The following is a 26,945-nucleotide window of genomic DNA, read 5'->3' as shown; positions in this document are numbered from 1 at the left end:
ACAGTTATGTTCCTTTTTAATCCCTAATAATATTTTTTTATTCTCTTTTTCTTTTGATCAGTCTCTCAGTAGTTTTATTAATGTCTTTAAGTAATCAACTTTTGTCTTTGTAATCGTCTTGATTATATGTTTATATTTGCTCTTATTTTTATTTATTTAATTTTTCTATGTTTGTTATTTAATCCTACTTTCTTTAGATTTATTCTGCATTATTTTTCTAAATCCTCAAGTTAGATTTTTAAAATTCATTCTGAGCCTTTTTTTTTGTTTTTGGTAATAAAAATAGACTAAGGGAATAAATTTATCTCTAATAACTCATTAAGCAACATACATATTCTATTACTATTTAATTATAAGTATTTTATATATTTTGCTATGGTTTTTTAATTGACCCAATAGTTGTTTACATGAGTTCTTTCCCAAAAAATTTTAATTGATTTTAGAGAGAGAGGAAGGGAGAGGGAATGAGATGGAGAAACATCAATTAGAAAGAAACATCCATCACTGCCTCCTTCATGCCCCCTACTGGGATTTAATCCCTTAACCAGGGAGTGTACCCCAACTGGAAATCTAACCAGTGACTATAGGTGCATGGGACACAACTCAACCAACTGAACCATACTGGCCAAGACTAGATGAATTTTGTTTTAAAATTTTAAGTAAATGGAATTTTCCAAGTTGCTTTTTAAATTTACTTCTAACAAGTGAATTAAGTGGTGAATGTGGTCAGTATTAATACAGATCTTTTGAAATTTAACAAGGCTCTTTTATGGCATATAATGGTATCAATCTTTATGAATATGGTTAAAAGGAATGTTTATTCTTCATTCACTATGGGCCATATTCAGTTCATGCTGATATATCTAAGCTTGTCTTTATTTCTTTAAATATTTTAAAGTTAGTTATTTTAGATGTGTGTTATTTCTAGTGTCTGAAGCTTTTGTGGGCCTTCTGTTGTCTGTTGTTTATGCTGTTTCTCATTCATGATGCTATGTTTACTTAGGTATAATTTAACATAGCGTATTTTTCACATTTCTAGTAATCTATTACAGGTATGCAAAAGGACATTTAAAAATATAAAAATATAACATGTAATCTTCATCCACCTGAGGAAATACATAATTTAAATCCTTTCTGTCCACCTTTACATTTCTCTATATTCCCTCAAAGATAATCAACATCTTTAGCTTATGTTTATAATTCCTATGCCCATCTTTATACTTTTATTACCATCATTTCCAAACACCTGCTCCCTTGTCATCTACCTTTGAGGCCATAACTCTAAGTATTTGACACCTCACTTTCTTGAAGATCTGGAAGGCCACAGACACAATCATGGCCAAAGAAGTATGTTATGTTTCTAGTAGGGTGACCTTTCCCACATGAAAAGGTAGAGATTTGCTGTAGACAGCATTATTTTCACCCTTCATAATATTTTCTTTCCATTTTTTCTACTAGGAACATAGACATGAGGCTGAGATAACTATCTTGTTACAGAGGTGACAAGCATGAAAAAGAGTTCTATGCTTCTTCATGGCAGAAATGAAAGATGGAAATAGTCTGGGAACCTGATGCATTTGCTGGACTTCTGCACTAGTTAGGACTGCCTTTTTGCATGAGATGAATACTGCATTTGATGTCATCTCAGGTATTATTGATTGTTAAGACACATCATTACTCTATATACCATTAAGAAGGAAAAGAAAATGCTGACAATTATACAATAATATACTGCTTTCTTTTCACATCACTTAAAAATGACGATCTAATTTTAAGGTAAGAAATTTGAAAAAGCATGTGTTTCTAAGAGTCAATGAAATATATATAAAAAAACCACCTTTTAAAAAACTACCTTTAGTTTGAGTCCTGGCTGGGTGGCTCAGTTGGTTGGAGCATCGTCCTGTACAGCAACAGGTTGAGGGTTTGATTCCCAGTCAGGTCACATACCCAGATAGGCATATGGGAGGCAACCAATCAATGTTTTTCTCTCTCTTTCCCTTCCTCTTTCTCTGAAATCAATAAGCAGCCTGACCTGCGTGCCTCAGTGGTTGAATTCGACCTATGAACCAGGAGGTCATTGTTCAATTCCTGGTCAGTGGACATACCTGGGTTGCAGACTCAATCCCCAGTGCAGGAGGCAGCCATTAATGATTCTCTCTCATCATTGATGTTTCTATTTCTCTCCCTTTCCTTTCCTCTCTGAAATCAATAAAAAACATATTTAAAAATAAAATCAATAAGCATATCCTCAGGTAATGATGAAAAAAAAAAAAAAAAAGGAACCACCATTAGTTGAGGTTTTAAACACTTGCAGCTAAACAGTTTCATCATAGATACCATCTATAATAATAAAAGTGTAATATACTAATTAGACCAGACATCCTTCCAGATGATCTTCTGGAAGAAGCTGTGGTGGGCAGGGGCTGAGGCAGAGGTGGCCACTGCAGTGGGTGGGGCCGAGCCCCTTACATGAATTTTGTGCATCGGGCCTCTAGTTCTATAATAAATAGACACATTTAGACAGCAATGAATGTATCTGAAAGTAGAGGGGGGAGGAAATCAGGCTTTGCTAAGAAAGCTGCTTTTTGCTCTACATCAGCATTCTAAATGGCTGAATCCAGAAATCTGCCAGCATGTCATGTCCAACCTGGGTCTTTTTATTAACAGGCTTATTTCTTGCCTTTTTCTGGTCTGGTCTGTAATGCTCCAGGCTGTGTTTCCAGCCTCCTGGGTGAGCTGAGGACCAGCTGAGTTCAGCCAATGAGAGCATTGTCTGGAGAGTGGAAGAAGACTGGAGGATTGCATTGTATTCCTTCTCCTCTTTCTCTGCCCTCCTTGGCATCTCCATTAGCAACTCAAACTCCTCACTGGATTTGGCTCTGTCAAACAGGCCAGCCAGTGGTATAGTATCTGACCTCTTGTCTTTTGGTCCTTTCCTCCTGGGGGGAGTAGTGCCTTCCTGCTTTTGGTCATCTCAGGATGGCCTCACCAACCCCTATTTGGCCTCTCCACTTGCTCATCTCCCGTGAAACCAATTCCTTCCATTAAAGTCTCTCTGACACTTGGACTACTTGAAGTGATTTTTGTTTCCCTGACTAGAAATCAGGGATACTTTTGAAAAGTTGAATTTTCGGTTATAAACTAAAGATATTGCTAACTACGTAAAACAGATGGGAATCATAGCAGGAGGTATGATTGGGACTTGAGAAAAGTCTGATTCCTTGGGCTTTCCCCACCATCTAATGTAATATACTCCCTGGGGAAGGGGTGATTATTCCCATTGTAAAATGCAGCTGGTATGCATCCTGAGAAAAGAGAGGAGTGAAAATATGTGTGTTTGTGTGTGTGTTTATTGATTTTAGAAAGAGAGGAAGGGAGGGGAACGAGTAAGAGAAACATTTATGAGAGAGAAAGACAGAGAGGGGATTGAGTCCACAACTGGGGCATATGCCCTGACCAGGAATTAGACCAGCAACCTCTCGGTACATGGGACAGAACCTCAACCAACTGAGCCACACTGGTCAGGGTGAGAGGAGAGTTTTTGTTTTTTTAATCCTCACCTGAGGATATTTTTCCATTAATTTTAGAGAGAGTGGAATAGAGAGGGAAAGACAGAGAGAAACATCAATGTGAGAGAAACACATCAATCGGTTGCCTCCTACATATGCTCTGACCAGGCCGGGCTGGGGAGGAGCCTGCAACTCAGATAAGTGCCCTTGACCAAAATCAAACCTGGGACATTTCAATCCGCAGGCCAATGCTCTATCCCCTGAGCCAAACCAACTAGGGCTAGAGGGCAGGTTTTAATGCTCCTTCCCTAGGCCATTGGTTTGAATGTTCAAAGGCAGAAAAGAATAGTTCAAATTATTCTTCTTGTTCAGAAGGATGTGATCTACACATTAGTAACTCTTCCAAATGGAACTCTTTATTACTATTATCTCTCTCCACTTGGAAACATTAGAAGTGCATACATACCTTTGGGGCTTAGATTGCTGGTTCATCTTGACCTGGCAAAAGAGTTTACTTCACCTGCACTAGGAGGAGGATGTAGTAAGTAAATGAGATTTGGATTGCCTCCTTATAGAGAGGAGGTGAGTATGACTGGATTACAGTGAGGTTCTGAAATGGAAAATATGGGAAAAGCAGTATGTGTGGAAATAGAGCAGCCAGAAAAGGATAGTAGACATTTGTGGTCTTTTTCTCTGACTCCCTCCTTTCCTCCCTCCCTCCCTTCCTTCCTCCTTCTTCCTCCCTTCCTTCCCTCTCCTCCCTCCCTCCCTCCCTCTTTCTTTCCTTTCTTTCTTCTTTAACAATGATCTCTCTCTCTCTCTCTCTCTCTCTCTCTCTCTCTCTCTCTCTCTCTCTCTCTCTCTCTCTCTCTCTCTCTCTCTCTTCTTCCCTCTCTTTCTGATAATAGCAATTTGATTTTTCTTTGAGAAATCACCTCTTTTCTACTCTTAGCTCATATGGTTTGATGGTGTTAACACTGTTTCTACTTCCAGAGATAGGAATTTGACTCAGCTCTGGCCAATCCAAACATTGTTCCTTCTGGACCAAAATGATTGTCCAGGATGGGCACATGCCCTAATCAAAGCCTGTGAAATGCAAAGTTGTAACTTTTGAAAGGGAAGCATTCACTATTGTTCATGCTGGACTCGACGTTGGGAGGATGTCAGTCTGGCGCTGCTAGCAAACATCTCGCAGCCCTGAGAGAAGGGCCTGCCTGAGAATGCAGCCAAGACAGGGGGAGGCAAAGGTGAGAGACAGAAGAGAACCAGTTCTTGATGACACTGTGGACCTGCAGGATTCAGCTGTGCCAAAACCCAGAACTAGCTCCTAAACTTTCGAGCTACGTTAACAAGGAAATTCCTTTCTCTAAGCCTGTTTGAGATGTTCTCTTTCCTTCCTCCTTTCTCCCTTTCCCCTTTTCTTCCTTTTACTGAAACCACCCTATGAAAGCTTCTATATACAGAATATCCCCCAAGAATGTATGCATACTTAACAGCAGATAACTCAATTGATGTTTCTTACTTTTCAGACAGAACCCATTGGAACTAATAATTATTCAAAGGGTGCATACTTTTTGGGTCACCTGTATTTATGTAGTCTTTTTATGCTATTCTTTATCCCTCAATTTTGCTGAAAGATCCCTAACTATAATAAAAAGCATCAATATATTCATGCACAATCTGGAACTAAAGATGAATTAAATTTGGTAAAAATAAAAATTTAAATACTATTTATATAAACAAATGAAAGCCCCCTTTTAATTTTACTGCATTCAAGTCAGGGACAACAGCATTTGTTTTTTAAGATCTATGGTCTCCCCGCCAGTATGGCTCAGTGGTTGAACATTGACCTATGAACCAGGAAGTCAGGGTTCAATTCCTGGTCAAGGTACATGTTCAGGTTGTGGGATCCATCCCCAGTGTGGGGCATGCAAGAGCAGACGATCAATGATCAATGATCTCTCTCATTATTAATGTTTCTATCTTTCTCCCTTTCTGAAATCAATAAAAATAAGTCCTAAAAAATAAAAAAGTCTATGGTCAATATGTTTTCTTAATTCTCATAATATCTCATAATATAATGATTTAATCATGTTATTGTTACCAATGAGTTTGGTACTAGGGCACTGCCATACTTTGCCTATCATAAGAATTTAGGAAGCATACTTAAAAGCTGTTACATTATCATTTACAACTCACAAAAAGCTTATTAATGTATAACCAATGGAATGCACTACTGAAAGTATGTTTTCTCCTCCCAAGTAGGCAAAATATTTTCTTTATGAAATTCCATGACCTCACAGGGAAATGACCATTTAATATCACACTCAAGCTTGCCTTTCAGGGCTTGACTTGCATTCAGTCAGTGGGCACCTAAAATTGGCATTGCCTTTCTGCTTGTCTAAGTGACTTCTGGCCTATTTATGATGAAATCTCATTTTCATAGGATTTAATTTTTATGGAGATGGCTGCTTTGTAAAATAAAATTGACTGCCAGTAAGAAACCTTTTAAAAGTTTAAGTGAATTCTTTATTTTAAAAAATGATACTATTGAGTCTTTTTGGTTAAATTTTCACTTGGTTTTGGGGGGAAATCAATTGCAGAGTTTTATTTTTTATTTATTTATTTTTAAAAATATGTTTTGTTGATTTTTTACAGAAAGGAAGAGAGAGGGATAGAGAGTTAGAAACATCGATCAGCTGCCTCCTGCACACCCCCTACTGGGGATGTGCCTGCAACCAAGGTACATGCCATTGACCAGAAACAAACCCAGGACCTTCCAGGCCGCAAGCTCTATCCACTGAGCCAAACCGGTTTTGGCCAATTGCAGAGTTTTAGAGTTGGAGAGAAACAGTGAGCTATTTCCGCCTCACATCCTTATTGTTGGGTGAGGAAATACAGCTAAAGAGATATAAAATGGAAGTAGTGGAGAAAGCATTTAAGAATTTGAATTGCCTCTAGCATCCACTGAGTGGGTAGAAACTGAGCTGTTCTTTTTGTTTGTTTTTGCTCTTTTATTTTCTCATTCTCTTTCTCGGGTCTACTTCCACGGGTAGGAGGTGGGATTCATGGGTCATTTTAGAGTTATATATTTCTTCCTCTCTAATAATATGTATTTATTGATGTTGATTTTGTTTGTTTACTATCTAAATTCCAGAATCATTGGAGAGTGACTATAGAAAATGTCAATTCTTATTATTGCTCCATTAACAATGCTAATAAGAAGGATAATGTCACACATCCTTTTGGCAGAGGCGAAAGGGACAATGGAATCCTGGCAATATATTTCAACAGTAGAGCAAGAAAATTTGGTAGAATAGTTTCTTTGCCTCCTACAAATCCCATTTTTCTTCAACCACTTTAACTCTCAAGAACTGTGTAACTAGCCGAGACCGGTTTGGCTCAATGGATAGAGCGTCAGCTTGGGGACTGAAGGGTCCCGGGTTCGATTCCGGTCAAGGGCATGTACCTTGGTTGTGGGCATATCCCCAGTAGGGGGTGTGCAAAAGGCAGCTGATCGATGACTCTCATAGATGTTTCTAACTCTCTATCTCTTTCCCTTTCTCTCTATACAAAATCAATAAAATATATTAAAAAAAAAAAAAAGAACTGTGTAACTATGTACAGTGAGACTGTCTACCTGGCCCTGTATTCACTCATCCTCACAGCAGGCCATGCAAAGGCCCACACCGTGCCTGAGAAGCATTATCTAGTTGTTGTATATATATATAGGATCTTAATGAACAAAAGAATAGTATAACGAGACAAGTCAGCATTTCACTGGTGTTAGAAACTTCCCAGAGAATGAATTTGTCCATCACTACTAATAGGTCTTTTTGAACTTTCTGTGGTGTAGCAGCAACATTGTCGGTGACTGAAATTCTGATTTCATACAAGAAAACCACTTCTGAATTTTTAAAAACTATTTTTTTTAACACATAAGATTACACACAATACAAAATACTTGTTTTACAAGTTGAAATCTTTACAGTTATGGGTACAGTTACAGTAATGCAAGTAATATTAGTGCATTCATGTAGAGCAGAGTTATTTATCTTTATTGGGCTTACCACAAAGCTGAGAATGAATGATTTGATTAAATTGCTTCCTAGTCTTTGAATTAAAAAAGAAAAATTACTTCTAACTCCTTTATAATATTGTCAGAGTGAGAAACATTGCCAACAATTCCGTAGTCTGGTATTTCTATAAATGAGAGATGGTATTCCAATAGCTTTTAAGTTGTAAGTCATCAAGTTTTGGCTACATATGTCTATCAAAGTGTCATTATCTCAGCTTTCAGGAAAAATTACGTCATCTTTGGTAATAGGCTGCCAACAAACAGAAACTGTAGACTACACCATTTTTTTCCAAAGAATCCTGTATTTTAATGAATAGCTGAATAAATAGACATTAATTATAAAATTCACATTACGATAGAAGAAAATCCAAACATTCTGATTGCTTTATCTCTTAAATTTGATAGCTACTACAAAACATACTATTTATGTTAGGGTAAAAATAAGCTGAATCACGGGAGTGAGATGGGGAAGTGCTGGCAGATATATACACTAACATGGAGGAGCCATAAAATAAAAGTGTTTGTATGTACATAACTTTTCCTTACATTTTTTTTGCATGGAGAAACTCTGTTCTATAAAATGGGAAGACACACAGTAGACCACATGCAACAAGGACTAATACAATGTGCACAGCAGAATAATCAAACAAGACACAAGAACTATGGGAATTTTGGAACAAAAAAAGAAAAGGGGGGGGGGGGAAGGAAAGGATTGAAACCTGGAATGCTTTTTTCTTATTGAGGTTTCAGAATATAACTTTGTCTAATAAGCCTCCTGATAGTTCTTAAAAGTTCCCACTTGACAACCTATGGATTAAGTGTGGAGCTAAAAATAAACCATCATATTATACAAAACTTTGTATATTAGCATACAAAAGGTAACAATTTACTTTTTGTATAAAATATAACCTTTTGATAGTATATTTATTTCACATACGTATAAATATAACCCAAAGAATATGTTTTAAGTATCTCTACCAAAATATTCTTTACAAAAGTTTACAAAACAAGTAATTCATTTATATTTACAGCCTAGCACAGAAAAGACTCTGGGCCAGTGATGTTGGTGTGTGTGTAAAAGAGGGAGCTGCTAGACATTTGAAAGAATGGGAGAACTTTCAAAATGTATTCTTTTTAAGAACAGATATTTCAAGATTTAGTTGCTAAATGACTTCTGTTAAATTACATTTGGTAATTGAATATGTGAGTATATAACTAAAAAAGAGGAAGCTAACCTGTGTTCCTCTGTAATGAGGAAAATGATAGAGATATTTTGCAGCCCTCACAAATCAGCACACATCTTCCCCATTTTACAGCTGATCTGTATGTGGGCACTGAGGTTATGTGACTCAACAGAAACTCTTTCTTTGAGACAGCGCTGAGCCCTAAGGGAGAAAACCGGGATATGAAGGGTCCATCTAGCCGGTGGCAATGATTCTTCCCTTCAGGGACAAAAGAATGAGTAGACTGCTACTAGGAGATCACACTCCATTTAGCTGTTTACCCACAAAAATATGTCCAAAGTAGGTCAGCTTGTTTTCTCTCTCAATTATGCTTCCCTTCAAACCTTCTGAAATAGATTTGTACCAACCCATACTCACCATCCCTGGTCTGATCTTTTGCTTCTTATCTTCAACCAAAACATGATTATCTAGTAATCTCAGTTTTGACCCCAAAACTTCCTTTCCTTACAAACCAGTCTCTGGTCATCAAAGTAATCAGGGAGGATCAGGCTCAACTTCATTCAGCTTAGGAACTAACCAGCAGGGACCATTATTATAATAAGTAACACCCCACGTTATCTGGGGCCAGATAAGTCTCCTTTACAGCAATGCCCAATGGGTGCTTTCTTTTTAAAATAGTGAAAACCGATGTAGACATGTGCGCTAATATTTCAGTACGATTCGGACAGGTGATTGTATCTAAGACTTGGCCCTGGATTCAGAAATTGGTTGTGGAAGCCCAAATAGAGTTGGGCAGCTCTGCATTCAGGCTTCAATGTTTCTTCACTAGACACAGCATCTCACTGAAGTACAGGATACGTGGGGAAGATATTTCACAATTCCCCAAATGTTCCTCTAGGTTCTCCAGCTTTCCTTTACTGAGGACAGTGTTTGGTTACTGTAAAGAAACCTATAACGTTTCAATCTAGGAAATTTTAGAAAAACCGAATGAAAAGATAAAATGGAAAGATCAAACCACACGTGTTTCTATTAGAGCAAATTAAGGAATTTGATGTTTGTTGCTTGGAATTAATACCCCCACATGACATGGGGTTTAAACAAGCTGAAAGTTGTATTACTTCTCTTTCAGGGAGAAAAGGAGTTTGGGAGACCTATGTTACACCGCGAATGACACATCGACATCACAGTTCTGTTGGGATAAACTGGATACTATGTCCTGGAGTTCAGACAGGGAAAAGTGATCCCGATGTTTTACTTTCAGGTTTGAGATTTAAAACAAGCATTTGGACCAAAATGTTAACTACTTCCTGCTTTCCATTTCTAAGCTGCGGTATCTTTATGTAGCTCAACTAGGAGTCACCAGTTGGCCTTTCCAGGGTCCTTGTAAAATACTGCCTTTTAGTGCTTGGACTTGGTGAATTGTCTTCTTTTTCTCCTTTAGGAGTTGTTCCCCAAGATTTCATCAAGATTTATATCTTTCATCCAGTCATCATTACCAGGCTCTGTCTTCAGTAAAGACTCAATGAAATCAGCATCGCTGTTTAGGGCAGGGCCCATGTTATCAGTCTGTTGGTTGAGAAAGTCAAAAGCTAAGTCACTGCCATGGTCAGTTCCTTGAAAAGCCCTGGAACTTTGGTTGGGTGAGGGAAAGTTGCCAGATGTCAGAGATGGTGGCTGGCTTATGCCTGTCCTTGGCTGACTCAACCCTGTTCCTGGCTGATTCAAATTAGGCAAAACCTGTGTGCTCAGTTGATTGGGTCTGAGATTCAAACTTCTGAGCGGACCCATGGCTTGTCCATTCAATGCCTGGCCCATTTGGTTCATAGGCCTCATCTGCACCGCTGGTGTTATCTGGTTAGGAGGAGCCACTGCCCTCTGGGAAAATTGTTGGCTCCCTACCGCCTGTTGCAGTGGCTGGTTTGGAGGATAGGCTGCAGGGGTACCGGTGGGGAAGCGGACTCCTGCGGACTTCAGGGCTTCCTGCTGTTTGGCTGTCGCTTCTTGGGAGGCCCAGTTGGGTGCTGTGGTGCTGGGTGTGATCATTACGTTCGATGTTCTCTGTGCTGGCATGCTTGCCATAGAGTGGGTCAAGTTTGGTCTCAGTTGTTGTGAATTGCCAACAGGTCCTGCTGCAAAAGTGGCCACATTATTATTGCTAGTTGGCCCTAAGGCAGGTGGCCGTGGCATGAGAGGGTTGTTTTGATTTGCTATCAATTGGTTTGGGTTTCTCTGTTGGGTCAATTGATTCAATCCTGACGTGACACTGTATGTGCCAGGTTGATTGCAAGGCAGATTCCCATACATCCCCATGCTCTGAACTGTTGTGGATAACGATGGCATTCTTGTTCCATGGGAAGTAGACATGAGGCTGGAATTTGGAGTTAAAATGGTGTGTGTTGAAACTGGGTTTGTCAAAGTCTGGTTAGAGTTTAAACTCACTGTTGATGAGCCACCTAAGGAAAAGAAGATAATTGTATTAATTCACAGCAGTAGGTTACCTCCTCTTTTTCAGAACTTTGCAATAACTTAGCAAGGTCAAACCTATCACCTTGAAAATCACGTCCAATTCTTCACCTGTATCATCCCTATTCAAGAAGTTGACACAAGTGGCTCCTATATCCAGAGGGTAAATTCCCATCTCTTTAAACATCTGGAATTCAGTGCAACCAGTGTTCCTGTGGTTATTTACATACAGAAAGCCTTCTGTTCCAGGAGGTACAGTTACTATTGCACTGCTATCCATACGCCATGAGTTACCTTTGCTCATGCCATTTCCCTCTCATCTGATGTCCTTCTTGCCTCACTGAGCCCTCTCTGTTCTTCAAGGCTCAGGCCAGAGTTCTTCATTAAACTTCCCCTGATATTCCAGCCTCCTCTCTCTTGTAGCATTTGCTCTTTAAAGTTTTAACTTAGCACTCAGCCTTTGTATTGGGAAATCCCATGGAGCCTCAAAGGACCTGTCAGCTACATTGATGCCTTCCAATAAGTGATTGGGTGTGGGACAACCCAATGATGGGCGGCTGAATGGAGAGGCTCCACACATATGATAGCAATTAATCATCACATTGGAATCTTCCTGGCTTATGGAGACTAAAGTCATCATTGAAAGACATCTTGAGAGGCAAAAGTGAGATGTCAGAAAGATTAAAGTGTGTGCTGGATGATATGTTCCCCAAGGGAAAGAATTTTTGGTTGGTTTGTTCACTGTCATATTCTCCAAGTCTAGTGAATGATGCAAAGTAGGTTGTCAATTGATATCTTTTGAATGAATGAATGAGTGACTAAGAGTTTGAAGCAGAGATGTAACGTGGAGAGAGAGATACTCTTTTGAAGTAGTCTCCCTCCAGAGAAACAGAGATACTGAGAAACAGAGAACTGGACACACATATGACTATCAGAATGGTATGAGGAGAGCATGGCTGCCATTGTAATCCTAGGGTATCCCTTACTGCTTGAGCATAGCTAGGATGGTACACAACCCTGGAGACTGAAGGCCTTGCTATTTGTTTTAAAATATGGCTCCAACTAGATGATATAGCCCTCGAAGGCAGGAGCAGTGTCCTGTACTTCCAGGCTTAGCAATGGGCCCTGCCCTGTGTGGGGCAGCAAATGTTTGATGAAGAGGGACCAGAGTCAGGTAGGAGATACTTGAGCAGTACCTCAGAATTCACAGACTGAGAACGAGATTAAACAATTTCATCTTGGCATCTAAAGGTTTCATGAGAAGGGACTTTACACTATGAAAATGCAATGGAAACAAACGTAGAGGTTTTAAAAATCATTCCCTCTGTGTACACTCTATTTTAACAATATGTCCTGAAAAAGTTTATGAGAACAGTATTTTTTTAAATTAAATTATTATCTGTGTACATATTTTAACATTGCCCCCCTCCATACATACCCTCGCTCCCCAGAGTTTTGTGTCCATTGGTTGTACTTATATGCATGTATACAAGTCCTTCAGTTGATCTCTTATCTCCCCCAGAGAGAACAGTATTTTTTTTAAAAAACAGAATTTCCATAAGATCACAAAATATTATTTGCAATTAATATTCAAAAGCACCTAATATGTGGTAGAAATCATTACAGGTGCTTTTCATGCGTCATTTCTCATATTAACACCTGGGCAATGTGATTATTATTATATTGAAGTTAAGATAAAAGTGATGAAAGAGTTGGTGCTGTGCTTGTTGATTATTTCATTCTCAGAAGGCTCAGAAGAACAACGCTCTAGAGCAGTGATTCTTATCCACTTGGAGGTCAGCATCTGGATGCTGAGGGAAGTGCCCATATACACGGTGGAAGAGGCTTCTAAGAGCCTACCACATTTCCAGCTGGCCTGTCTTCCTTAGAAACAGAGCCTTGACTTTGTAGGAATATTTTCAGTTGAAAAACCCATTTCCCAAACTTTCTTATGGGGTGGGGGTCCATATGAATAAAGGTAGAAGTTATTAGATGAGAATCTAAGAAATCTGTTTTTTTTAAGAAAAATGTTTATTGATTTGAGGGAGATGGAGGGACACACCAATCCTTGATTTGAGGAAGAGAGGAAGAGAAAGAGAGAGAAAGAGAGAAAGAGAGAGAGAGAGAAAGAAACATTAATCAGCTGCCTCCTGCACACCCCTTACTGGGTATTAACCTCACAACCTGGGCATGTGTCCTGACCAGGAATTTAACCAGTGACCTCTTGGCATGTGGGGCAATGCTCAATCAACTGAGTCACACGGCTGGGTTAAATAATCTATGTTTAAAAAGAAATCTTATTCATGTTCACTGTAACATTATTTACAATCGCCAAGATATGGAAGCAACCTAAGTGTCCATCGATGGATGAATGTGTAAAGAAAATGAGGTAGATATATGGGGTTGGGCAAAAGTAGTCCTATAGTTGTTCATATGGAAAATAATACAATAATAAATAATACATGAATAAACTCTGTATTTTGCATACTCATAACTGTAGACCCATTTTTGCTCCACCCTATACATATACAATGGAATACTACTTAGCCACAAATAAAGATGAAATATTGCCATTTGTGATAACATGTATAGATCTACATGAAATAAGTGAGATGGAAAAGGACAAAAGTTATATTTCATGTATATGTATAATATAAAACAAATAGTAACATACATACTAACAAAACAAAAATAAACTCATAGATATAGACAACAGAATGGTGGTTACCAGAGGGGAAGAGATTTGGGGGGAGGGGGATGAGGAAATGGGGCAAAGAGGGTCAAAGTATTGCAGATGCCTTCCTTTCATTCCCCACTGACACCCCACCACACCTTCACCACACTACCATCTTATCTCTCAACCTTCTCGAAGACAGAATCAACTAGAGAATCCTACTTTCACCAAGGCAAAGTCATCTAGAGAGTAGAATACATGTATCCCTTTCCTAATTTTAGTGGAGAGAGGCAGTCTGGTGCGTTTGAAAAAGTTGACATAAATTAGAACAACATGTTTATAACAGGGCCAGAAAATGTTAACACACAGGAATAGTCACAGCTCATTTGTCTCTAGACATCATTCTTTATGGCTTCCTGAGTAGATGAAAGTAACAGGTAAAGCAGAGAGAATTTGGGAAAGTCCAAGACAAACTTAATTGACATAAGGAAGTGCAGCAGGTTCTGGGCAGAAGGGACTTGAATAGATAGTGATAGGAGAGGGCAGGACCAGCTAGGTTTGGGAGAACTCCTTTAGGAGTTCAGTGAGAGGAGAGATTTTAGGGGTAGTGCCTATCACCTATGTTATACTGAGATATCTGTGAAGAAGTTTTATATTTGAAATGCAATCACCCTTGGTATTTTTGAGAGATTTCATAAAAACATAACTTGCTTTTTAATTTATTTTTTAAAAATATATATATTTCATTGATTTTCTTACAGAGAGGAAGCATGAGGGATAGAGAATTAGAAACATTGATGAGAAAGAAACATCAATCAGCTGCCTCCTGCACAGCCCCTACTGGGGAAGTGCCCGCAACCAAGGTACATGTCATTGACTGGAATCGAACTTGTGACCCTTTAGTCCACAGGCCAACGCTCTATCTACTTAGCCAAACCAGTAAGGGCCATAACTTGATTTTTTCAAAAAAATGTTTTTATTGATTGCAGAGAGAGGAAAGGAGAGGGAGAGAGAGAGAAACGTCAATGATGAGATAGAGTCATGGATTGGTTGCCTCCTGCACATCTACTACTGGGGATCGAGCCTATAACCCAGACATGTACCCTGACTAGGAATCAACCATGACCTCCTGGTTCCTGGGTTGATGCTCAACCACTGAGCAACACTGGCTGGGCTAAACTTGCTTTTTAATTATTTCTTGGTGGCAGGACTATTTGTGTTAGGGACATGAGCCCAAAGGTGGAGACAAAAAGATTGGGCTTTAAGCAAATTACAAATGTGACTCAGAAAGAAATGTCTACTTACCTTATACTATCTGAGTCAAAATACATTGTTGGGAGGAGAATAGTTGAACCTCACAGTTAGAAAATATTTAAGTTTTTTGAACTCTCAGAGGTAGTCTGGAAAGCAGTGAAATATGTGAATACAGAACAAGATTAAGCAAGAAATGAAGAGAAAACTACAAATATTCAAGTTTAGTCTTGCTCTGAAAGTTATATGGGTGTTAGTGAAGTAGTCTAAGAAAGATGTTACAATTATATATAAGATGTAGAAAGGAGGAAATATTAAAAACTGAACATTTTTCTTCTTCCTGCAGTTACAATTTCTATTAATTTTTGAGAACACTTACCAGAATACTGAGCAGTTGGTTGCATGTTTCCCATATTTCTTCTTTGGTCTTTGTAATCTGGGGGTGGCCTTGTCAAATGTCTGTTTATCTGATCTTGTGAATTAATTTTCTCCTTGAAAACACAAATGAAAACATATTGAATTGCATTGTTACTTTGTCACTTGTAAAAATTTATAGACTGTTATTCAAAAACGAATATGAGAAAAATCTTCAGTCGTAGTTATGAATCATGGACCTTATTTATTAGTCTCAATTCAGAGACAAATCCTTTCCATTTTAGTAAACTTATTGTATGGAAGTGCAACTTCTACTTTCCTTAAGTAGAAGTGTTGACATGTGTTTTAGGTGTAGTAACTGCTCTTATTTTCTTTATTTTGCAATTAGATTTTGAGGAGGACTAACTTTGTGTGGTTTCTGAGGTGATAGTTCCAGTTTTATTTTGTAGCACACTTGGTATGCTTTGGCACCTATACAGGATGGGGGCAAAAGTGGGTTTAGAGTTGTTTGTATGGACAATAATACAATAATTAATAAGTAATAATAGGAAAGTAAGCTTTGTGTTTCATCTACTCACAACTGTAAACCCACTTTTGCCCCACCCTGTATATAGGTCTGGCCATACAGAGTTGAAGGCTCTGGAGTAGAGTTTCCAGATAAAATACAGGACACTGGGGTATTCTGTATTTTTATTTGCTAAATCTGGCAACTCCTCTAATCTGGTTATCTCCTATCAGGTACTGGTAGAGGCCATATATGCATATTATTTCCTTTTCCCTCATAAACAATCCTGGAAGGTAGGTCTGATCATTCCCACCTCATTGTTGAGAAACAGAGGCTTCCCTAGGCTAGTGACTTACCTAAGATCACAAAGTATAGAAGAGAAGCCAAATCCTGAGTCAAAAACCCAAGCTCTCTCCTGCCATCCCATACAAGGGCTCCCTTTGTCCCCCATTCTCTAGGCACGGAAATTTCCCAGGCTCCCTCTCTTCTTCCTTCTGGAATCACCTACCTATAGATCTTTAGAGTAGGCTTCTTTGGGAGCTAAGAGAGGAAATAGGGAACACTTTACTTACATTGCCAATGTGGCTTATTATTGTTTCGATGAGGGAGACTGCACAGGGGCCCATGGGTGTTTTAGTAGGAGCAAGTAAGAAAGAGCCTGTCACAGGACGTGGGCTTTGGTTGGGTGATTTTTGGGAGGGTCTAAAAGGAAAGGAGGGTTTGTTTTGGGTTGTCGGCTATCAGAAAGTGAGGTTGATTCTATGATTGAGTAATGAAGCAGCTGTCACTCATTTAGCCAAAGAGGGGGATTTTGGTATTTTTTGTGGGCTGCACAGTGACCTTGTTTATATCTGCTTTGAGACAAAATTATCAAGTGGCCCTATTTTGTCTCATTTTATCATGGTCTCAGGGTAACCCTGTCTGAGGCCAGTATCTTGTAACATTGTTTATGTCCAACAGAGAATGAAGCGGCCTGGCTGTCCTATCAGATTGGGACATCAAGGGCTACTTTTTTTTTTTTTTTTTTTTTTTTTTAATATTCTCAGTATAGATCAGGAAATTTTTGAACTTGCTTCACCACACTCCAAAGCAACCCCAATTTTCAAAGATAAAGATAATTGGCATAGGTAGACAGAGAACAATATAATTTTAGAAAAGTCAATAAGCAGAAAAGAAGACCATGTAACAGATAGATGGGTAAATTACATGAAAGCCAAACCCGTACAAACTATGGGTGTCTCAGTTTCCCATCAAATCCCAGGCTTTCTAAGTAGAATAAATCCACTGGGGGGGGGGGGGGGGAGCCTTAAAACAACAACAAGTCAAATTCAAATTTTTGTTTCAAAGGAAAAAAAAAAAACTTGAAAGGCTCACAAGGGTTTTTGGGGCATCAAGTAATTCATATAAGACACAATTTTGATGAGCTAAGTGTAAATGAATCAGAAACACATGGATTACATTTCTTTTAAATATGGGTTCACAAATTAAGGGAAAAAGTGGTTGGTGAAACTTTGGGTTTACCCAAACCCTAAATGTTTAAAAAAACAGCTTTGAGATGTTCTGTGAACCCAAATGTGGCAATGTTCAGCCGTTCCTGTTGTAAACTATTGTGCAAGCTGACAGTTTTGATTTTTATGCCAAGCGTGGGGCTTTCTGAAATCTTCTCTTTTCCAAAAGCATCTATTATTATTTTTTTCTTATGCAATTAGTTGTTTCTGCTGTATATGTTGAAGAAAATCAGATTCATGTGAAGAGAGAGAGAGAAAGAGAGAGAGAGAGAGATAGAAAGAGAGAGAGAGAGAGATAGAAAGAGAGAGAGAAAAACGAGAGAGAGAGATTAGGCTTTTCATTTCCCGTTAAAGACTAGATTTCAAATTTGGACTTATTTATATGTATTCAATTTAATTATTGACCTTTTATTTCCCCGAGGGCTAAATTAAGTTACCTAAAGTGTTAACTTCTACATCTCTGGAAACCTGATCTTCTTTAACTACTTGTTCACAAATGAGTTAGAAGTAACAGCCTTGCATTTGGACTATCACAGGACGGCCTCTTTGTCCCTGTGTGCAGCAGAGTAGCCAACACCAACCTTCAGCACAGAGTGGAGACTGCTTCATTCTCAAAATATCAACATTCCCATTTTATGCAAGTGTAAATTCACAGGCATCCCTGAGACAAATTCTGTGTAACATGAAATTTAGCCTGACTAGTTTGAATCAGTGGATAGAGCATCAGCCTGCGGACTCAACAGTCCCAGGTTCGATTCTGGTCAAGGGCATGTACCTTGGTTGCGGGCACATCCCCAGTAGGCGATGTGCAGGAGGCAGCTGATCGATGTTTCTCTCTCATCGATGTTTCTGACTCTCTATCCCTCTCTCTTCCTCTCTGTAAAAAATTAATAAAATATATTTTTTTTAAAAACATGGAATTTAACTTATCAGCTAATGTCTCAGGATAACCCAATATTTTGGACCGAAAAACCTAATACAGCAAGAATAGGTCCAGCTTCTGTTTTGACATCTCAAAATGTAAAAGGTGAATACTTCTAGGACCTCCCACATACTCCTATTGTAAGGATTAATCCTTTAATTCTGAAAAAGCTCAGCACGGTGCCTGGCACATAGTAGGTGCACCAAACGTGTAAGTAATTATGACGTCCATTGTAATAAGTACCAGTCGCCTCTGCTCCTTGTTCTTCCTTGGTGGGAGAGCAATAGAGAGTAAGGATAACACTTTCATGAGAAAATGTCTCCATGTAGGCGCCTGTCTGGCCTTGCCAACTGACTGCAAAGGACTACAAAGCATATGCTAATGTAAAGGGGTATCAAAGACGGTTTCTTCCTGGATATGCTAAAAAGTACAGGCACCCTCAATGGCATCCAAAGGAGAGAAATGTGAATGGTTGATAAGAATCACAAAACACAGCAGCCTCGTTCTCATTCATCTCTCATAGCTTATGCCACTGCCCTTTGCACCTGTCCCAGTGTGACTCCACAGGGGCTCGATGGGAATTAGGCCGGTGCAGGGATAGGACCCTCGTGGGATGTTTCCTTGCCTTTTAATCAGAGCTGAAAACCCAGAAATTCAACCTCTGCATGTCATAATTCGACAGATTAGTAGCATTGAGGAGAATGACAGTGTAACCAGGAAGTCAATCTTAGATTGTACATTTTTCTCCTTCTCTACCCTTGTTCCTAAGCTATTTAGTTATAAGGTAAAAAACAAACAAAACAAAACCCAAAGCAAATGGGAGAAAGTGAGTAGGACTGGGGTTTTCACAACTATGATTTATAGGAGAAATCAGATGCATCACTTTAGGTCAGTGGTTCCCCTAAACCAGTGGTCGGCAAACTCATTTGTCAACAGAGCCAAATATCAATAGTACAATGACTGAAATTTCTTTTGAGAGCCAAATTTTTTAAACTTAAACTTCTTCTAATGCTACTTATTCAAAATAGTCTTGCCCAGGCTGTGGCATTTTGTGGAAGAGCCATACTTAAGGGGCCAAAGAGCCACATGTAGCTTGCGAACCACAGTTTGCTGACCACAGCCCTAAACCTTAGGGTAATACTCAAGGTCACCAGAAAATTTATTTCTCATTATTTCTTATTCAAATTCAAATAAATTTATTTCTATTTCTTCTCTTATGCTTTGGACTTTAAATGTATTTTATTTGTTATTCCTTAGGAAACAGAAATAATTATTACATTATTATGCATACTTTTCATTATGTATTAAATATTTCAAGATAAAATCTCAGGCTAATTAACAAATATACACATAGGCTGCGCCTTTTGGTCTCTGGCCTACTCTCTGCCTGTGACCCATCAGAATTCTACAGTTCCTCAAAGTCAAATTTTATCTTTTCCAGAAGACTATCCCCAATCTCTCCAGCTGGATTTCATATTTTCCTCCATTACATTTTTCCCTACTATGTGCATACCTTTATTATAATGCAAATCTGAATCTAGTACTTCCTTGTTTAAAATCCTTAACATCCTTCCCATTGCTTTTCAGACAATGTAGATTCTGATTTCTTGAGCACTGTCCTTGTGCTTTTCTCTGTCCTTGTGCATGGTCTATGCCTCTGCTAACTGATATGTCGTATATTGTCTCTGAATCTTTGCATTTGCTGGCTCTTCTGGCTGTAAACCCTTGCTCTTCATCTCCACCTCCCACTTCACCTTCAGATCTTCGGTAGATATTCCTCTCTGGAACCATTCCTAGTAGCTCCCACATCATAGCATTTAATCACATGCCTTATAGTTTGCCTATTTGTTTAGCATCCCCAGTGGGCTCCAAGCTCCCTAGGGACAAAGGCAGGGTCTGTTTTGGTTATGGCTGTATTCTCATTGTAAATAACTAAATATTAATGAATGGAATGAAGAACTTTGACTCTTATTACAAAGTCCCTTGAATATAAAAATGTGTGTGTGTGCATTTTCCCCTTCTATTTTCTGTGTTTCTTGGCTCTATCAACCTGAAGATGGTTAACCTTGTCCCTTTCTTCTTCATTTGGCCAAACAGTTTGAAGGGAGAGAATGGAGCTTGGAGATAGGGCTTTGGTTCTAGGAAGCAGGAAGGGTTTAGATCAGCTGTTGAGTGCATATGTATGTCTGAGAATACAGAAGGAATGAGCAGATAAATACTGAACATGGTTAATGTTTGGGTGGTGTGTGGGAAATAATGGCCCTGCCTTTCTTTAAGTCTACTTCCATATGATAAAAGTAGGAAATACATTTTCAATTTTCTTAAAAAAAAAAAAAATCCCCCATTTTGAGATGCTATATTTTAAAAGCCAAATCTTAAGTTACGAAACTCCATGTTGGCTTTTAAAACTGCTTTAATAATTCTCTTATCTCTAAAATCAGTTTGGATTTGAGCTCATTAGAGTTCTATTCCCTATTTCTGCCCCTCGGGGCTGCGGAACAAGACTGGTTTCTTTTGCCTGATTCAAGTGCCCATGTTGGTGGTTCTAAACATTCCTGGGCTGGGCAGGGCTAGTTAGCTGAGGTGCCCTGCTTTCCAACTGTCCAACAGCTGGTAAATCAAGTATTTTTTTTTTTTTAAATTTCCCCCTGAAGCACTTCACATGTATAGAATTAACTTCTCTTAGAGACAGGACACCCTTTTTGCTGTCCCATAAGTAGGCACAGCAAAGGGCAGCAAACAGAAATGGAAAGTAATGAACTCTCTCTGTTGGGCCAGCAGGTACGTGCAGTAGGTCATAGGAGAAAGTTTTACCGCATCCACCAGCATCTGCTGCTGCAGGAGAAGCTGCTGTTTCTGCTCCAGGATCTGCCTCTGTAGAGTCTGTTTCTTTCCCATCAATTGCTGATTCAACAGTGATTGCTGGGAGTTCATGTAACCACTTCCAGTGTTTGGATTTGAGCAGGGGTTGGGACTTGGACTGGGGCCTGTGCTCTGGCCTACCACAGTGTGTTGATCCTGAAGAAGAGAAAAGAGGGAGAAAGCTACTGTGAACTGAAAGAAGCAAAACGTATCACACAGATCATAAGCTTAGATTCTGAACATTTTTCATCTTGTTAAGATCAAACGTGGTTAACGGGTTGGAGATCAGAGAATTGCTTTCTAAGTGTAGAAGAAATAATTGCATATCATGGCAACCGAAGCAGCTGGGCCAGTGACATTAGGGCCCTGGAAAAGCTCCCCTAGGACTCTGGTGGGGGAACCTCCACATTCCAGAAGGTGTTTATGGAACCTCAAAGAAAACGACCATAAAAACATATGGCAAACCTCTCAATTGCTCAGGAACAAACACATCATAAAGTAACAAGTTCTCCCTTTTCCCAAAGGTTAGCACATATCAATGCTGATCCTGCAAAGAAAATTAGGTTTCAATCCACATGTTTAAAATTTGAATAAGCATTTTGAAAAGAAGGGGCCTCGCTTGTGATGATAAGGCAGGAAGGCCTGTGACTTCTGTTTTACAAACACTCCCAAACTTTAAACGGACTTCATTTTCCAGAGACTTGTTAATTTTGTTCCCTGGTCAGGAAGTCAGAAATCTCAGTGCTTAAGTAATAAAAGAACACCCAACTGACTGGCAACGAAAAAGTACCGACTGAAAACTCACATTGTATATGAAATGATACTGGGTACTAGTGAATCTCCGTTCTAACTTAAGGTCTCTACCAATCTTTAGGTATTGACAGGTCAGGGCCCTGCCTTGCAGAAAGCCAAACCCAGCCAAATACTTTCATTAACTTCTGATGACATGTTTAGAATTGAGCTGTATACTGTTGGGGTTACAAGAAAACTAGAAAGCACTGTCCTCACCTTGGAGACTTTATCATTTAATTACGGGAGGATTTACATGTAAAAATACAAGCAAATATAGGATCAAGCTTTAGATTATATGATACAAGTAAGAAGTCAAAGATGCCCTGGTCTTGCTCCGGAAATTCTGAGGTTGTGGATCAGGTACCTGCTCAGGTGATTCTAATGCCCATTGGCCCAGGGCAGTGGTCGGCAAACTCATTAGTCAACAGAGCCAAATATTAACAGTACAATGATTGAAATTTCTTTTGAGAGACAAATTGTTTAAACTTAAACTATACAGGTAGGTACATTGTTATTAACTTAATTAGGGTACTCCTAAGCTGCCCTTTGCTAAAAACTCAAGGGGCCGAAGAGCCGCATGTGGCTCGCGAGTGCAGGTTGCCGACCACTGGCCCAGGGAATGCACTTTGAGAAACACCAGCTATGGGGGAGCAATGAAATCCAACTCTCATTCCCCAACTAGACTGTGTGAGGGTACAAGAGCTTAATAAGATATAGCAACTCTCAGGATGCCTGACAAGCAGTAGTAGTAGTCTAGTAAGTAATCTCTTCTCTTTTATCTTTCTCTTTCTTATCTACTGAGTTTTTTTTTGTTTGTTTACTTGCTTTTTTCTTTTTTTTTTTTAAAAGCCTGGGGTGTAGGAAGCAAGGCCTTGCTTTAGGAATCCCCGGGGCTACAGAGCTCACCAACCGCCCTGAAAGACAAAAGGATACAAAGTAATCTTAATAGTGACCATGTACTGAGTCTTATTGCAGGTCAGTCACCGTGCCCAACACTTGACTTGATCTCTCTCGTTTACTCCTTCCAACAAGACAACCAGCAAGAAGTAGTATCATTCCAGCTCTGCAGCCAAGAAACCTCCGCTCAGAGATCATGAGGAGTATTTGAAGCGGGGTCTGTCTGAGTCTAGAACTCCAGTTCTCAATCACTATACTCTGTTGTTTTGCAGTTGAGATGAGAAGCATTGAGGAGAAAGACGTTCATACTTTATTTTACTTATTTATTTTTAAATATATTTTATTGATTTTTTACAGAGAGGAAAAGAAAGGGATAGAGAGTTAGAAACATCGATGAGAGAGAGTCATCGATCAGCTGCCTCTTGCATACCCCAATTGGGGATGTGCCCACAACCAAGATACATGCCCTTGACCGGAATCAAACCTGGGACTTTTCAGTCCGCAGGCCGATGCTCTGTCCACTGAGCCAAACCAGTTCTGGCAAGACATTCATACTTTAAATCTGTGCCAGCCATCTGTTCAGGAAGCAAATGTTTGTTGAGCCCTCCCCTCATGGGTGAGCCCCTCAGTCAGGTATGTGGAAGAGAGTGCGTTGGGGAGAAGGATAAGGGTGTGGAGATGGGGAGGGGGTTTGGTCTTCCTCACGAGTTAATTAAAAATGATAAAAGCCATCTCTGAGCAGCTTAAAGGAACCATCCTCTCACATATCTGAACCCAATGCCTGGTAAGTTCTCTCAACTTTAAATCCATTATGGCTTTTGGGAAAGATTTCATCCCATATGTCCTCCAAACCACTAAAAGGGTGGGCTGGGAGACAAGCATGTGAGTGTCATTAACAGAAAGGTAGTCGATCAAGATCTGTGAGTTGAGTGCTGTTAGAGGGTAAACAGAGAAGATGAGTTGAATGTCATTCTCTGATAGACTGTCTTTTGAAGTGTACTTCTTTCATTTGGGTGAAGGGCTCAGCTCAGCGCCCTGCTACTTTGTTCCTCGTTGTGCTGTGCTTGTGTGTGTGTGTGTGTGTGTGTGTGTGTGTGTGTGTGTGTGTTTTGTTGTTATTGTTGTTAATCCTTACCCAAGGATTATTTTCCCACTGATTTTTAGAGAGAGGGGGAGAGACCGAGAGAAAGGAGCTTCGATGTGAGAGTTATATCCATTGGTTGCCTCCCACACAGCCCCAATCAGGGCCTGGAATAGAGCCTGCAACCCAGGTACGTGCCCTTGCTCGGACTTGAACCCAGGATCCTTCAGTCCATGGGCTAACACTCTATACACTGAGCCAAACCAGCTAGGGCCTGTTTTTTATTTCTTAACATTTAATTACATTAATAAAGTGCCCAATATACATTTACTAAATATTATACCTTTTTAAAAATATATATATTTTATTGATTTTACATAGAGAGGAATTGAGAGGGATAGAGAGTTAGAAACTGCCTAGCACAATGGTCAGCAAACTGCGGCATACAAGCCACATGCGGCTCTTTGGCCCCTGAGTGTGTTTCTCTCTGAGAGAGAAACATGGACCAGCTGCCTCTTGCACACCCCCCACTGGGGATGTGCCCTCAACCAAGGTACGTGCCCTTGACCGGAATCGAACCCGGGACCTTTCAGTCCGCAGACCGACGCTCTATCCACTGAGCCAAACCGGTTTCGGCCTAAGTATTATACCTTAATCTCATTTATAAAATGGAGGTAATTCTATTCATGACATACAATTAGGCCAAATGAAATTCAGAACCAATCCAGGAACTTAGTAGGTGTTTGACAAATTTTAGCAATTAATATTTTTTATTACTTATTGTTGTATTATTTCACATATGACAGATGGTTTGGAAACAATTATTCCTCTGAAGGAGCTTACACTGTAAGAAGGGTACTTGGATTGCAGTTGTGTGGCTCCCATCATGCTTTAAACACAGGCTGGCCCTGCGTTCTCCAGTTGGCCACCCTCCCCTCTATTTCCTATTTTATTTTATTCACCCATTTTACTCATTTCTAGTACTTGCTTGGCACGTGTAGGCATTTGAAGTTATGATTTCTGGCTTATAGTTTACCTGTTAATCTAAGAAACACACGTCACTTCCCCACATATGCACTCACTCGAAGTCATTACAGTAAGAAGCAATGTATAATGACTTCCATTAGGTAGTATAATACCTACTAGTGCCTTAGAATTAAAATCCAGATCTCTTAATGCCTAGTCTAGTTAACCTTGATGAATTTGATAAATTTTACTGACTATCTACTATATGCCAGTGGTCGGCAAACTCATTAGTCAACAGAGCCAAATATCAACAGTTACAACGATTGAAATTTCTTTTGAGAGCCAAATTTTTTAAAGTTAAACTTCTTCTAACGCCTCTTCTTCAAAATAGACTTCTCCCAGGCCGTGGTATTTTGTGGAAGAGCCACACTCAAGGGGCCAAAGAGCCGCATGTGGCTTGTAAGCCGCAGTTTGCTGACCATTGTGCTAGGCAGTTTTCTATTTTTTTAAATATTAAAAATATGTAGAAAGGGCGAAAATGAAGAGAAAGAAAGAGTGCTTAATGTGGGCAGCATTGGTAAACGTCATAAAAATAATTTCCAGTGAAATCTGTAAAACAAACACTCCTCTAAGGTTTATAGGAGATCTGCATGCCAAGAAAATGCAACCATATCTCTTTCTCTCTCTAATCAAACAGATGGGCTGTGCTAAATCTAGTTTCATTCCTTCCCAATACCAAAAGATAGAGACATAAGAGATAAGCTCTCTTATGGAATTTTGTGGAAAAAATTTTAAACCTTGTAGCTTCTAGCCCTGGGGCCTTACCATGTACTTTGCCATACACATTCTTACATTCTTTTAATTCATTGAAATAATATTTGGCGGATGCTTCATTTTTTTGCTCTTATGTTAGCTATGAAATACAAAACACCTCCTTATACAGGCTTGCTGTCATTGCCAAGATGTTGTGCAAACTTCAGTACATAAAATATTTTGAAAGAAAAATATGCTTCCATGTGTTGGCTTTGGTTTCCATACTCAGTCCCACTCTTTGCCTTACACTCAGCCTATGTAGAACTTAATAGAATTCATCTGTTTCCCTTCAACACTCATTTTCTCCTCAAGAGCATGGGAAGGCCATGGTAAAAATGGCATATCCAAGCCCATACATGAAAGTGTGTGTGTGTGTGTGTGTGTGTGTGAGATTGTGAATGAATTAGGTATTTCATTGATAGAGTGTTTTATATGATAGAAAACCAAGTTTTCTAGAGAAACTGGAGTTAAAGATTGATATGGCAGCAAGTAATAGCCACACACTGGTTCAAATCATGAAAGATCCTTAATTTTGTCTCCCCCCCTCCCCCCAGCTTCTACCAATAAAATTATAGTATTTGATGCTAATTTATAAAGTAGGCTTCTGATCCTATCTTCTTGGGATTCATATAAAGTTACATTTAATATTCTCTTATAATTCTCCACATTTATGTGAGTGTGTGTATGTGTATGTATTTAAAATTCTAAAATTATTTTAGAGTACTAGTTAAACCAGTGCTTAAATATGGTTAAAGCTTCTTGACCCTTGTTTTAATCCAGTATGGGGCTGCTGGGATAGTGAAAACATATCTGTATTTTTAAAAAAAATAAAGTTCTGCCAATAATCAAGCTGTGACTTTACAATTATCTTCACTCTACTCATATTCACTCATTCAACAGTTATTTGCTGAGCATCTATTATGCTGCATGTATTCTCCTAGGCCTTGGGGCTCAAAGTCCATGCATCTTACTGGAAAAAACCACAGTTTGTCTACACTTTAAAGTTTTACAACTGGGCTACTGATGGAATGTTTATCTTCTAAAATGGCCTCTAGGATGCTAGAA

At 39.2% G+C, this 26,945-nt stretch overlaps 1 protein-coding gene across 1 annotated transcript in view; it reads right to left on the bottom strand.

The window, feature by feature from the left end:
• Nucleotides 1-7,405: 7,405 nt before the first annotated feature.
• Nucleotides 7,406-26,945, bottom strand: part of MAML2 (mastermind like transcriptional coactivator 2) — a 350,942-nt gene continuing 331,402 nt past the window's right edge. The window contains exons 3-5 of the mRNA XM_084895370.1: nucleotides 21,284-21,487; nucleotides 15,539-15,650; nucleotides 7,406-11,224 (exon numbers count right to left, since the gene is read on the bottom strand). Coding sequence (XP_084751496.1) covers nucleotides 10,209-11,224; nucleotides 15,539-15,650; nucleotides 21,284-21,487 — 1,332 coding nt within the window. The 3' untranslated portion in view covers nucleotides 7,406-10,208. The remainder of the gene's footprint in view (nucleotides 11,225-15,538; nucleotides 15,651-21,283; nucleotides 21,488-26,945) is intronic.

The sequence above is a fragment of the Pipistrellus hanaki genome (assembly GCF_964339955.1).
Source record: "Pipistrellus hanaki genome assembly, chromosome: 9".
In the NCBI taxonomy this organism is placed as follows: Eukaryota; Metazoa; Chordata; class Mammalia; order Chiroptera; family Vespertilionidae; genus Pipistrellus; species Pipistrellus hanaki.
The sequence above is the reverse complement of the archived record's forward strand: the minus strand, read 5'-3'. Positions and strand labels throughout refer to the sequence as shown.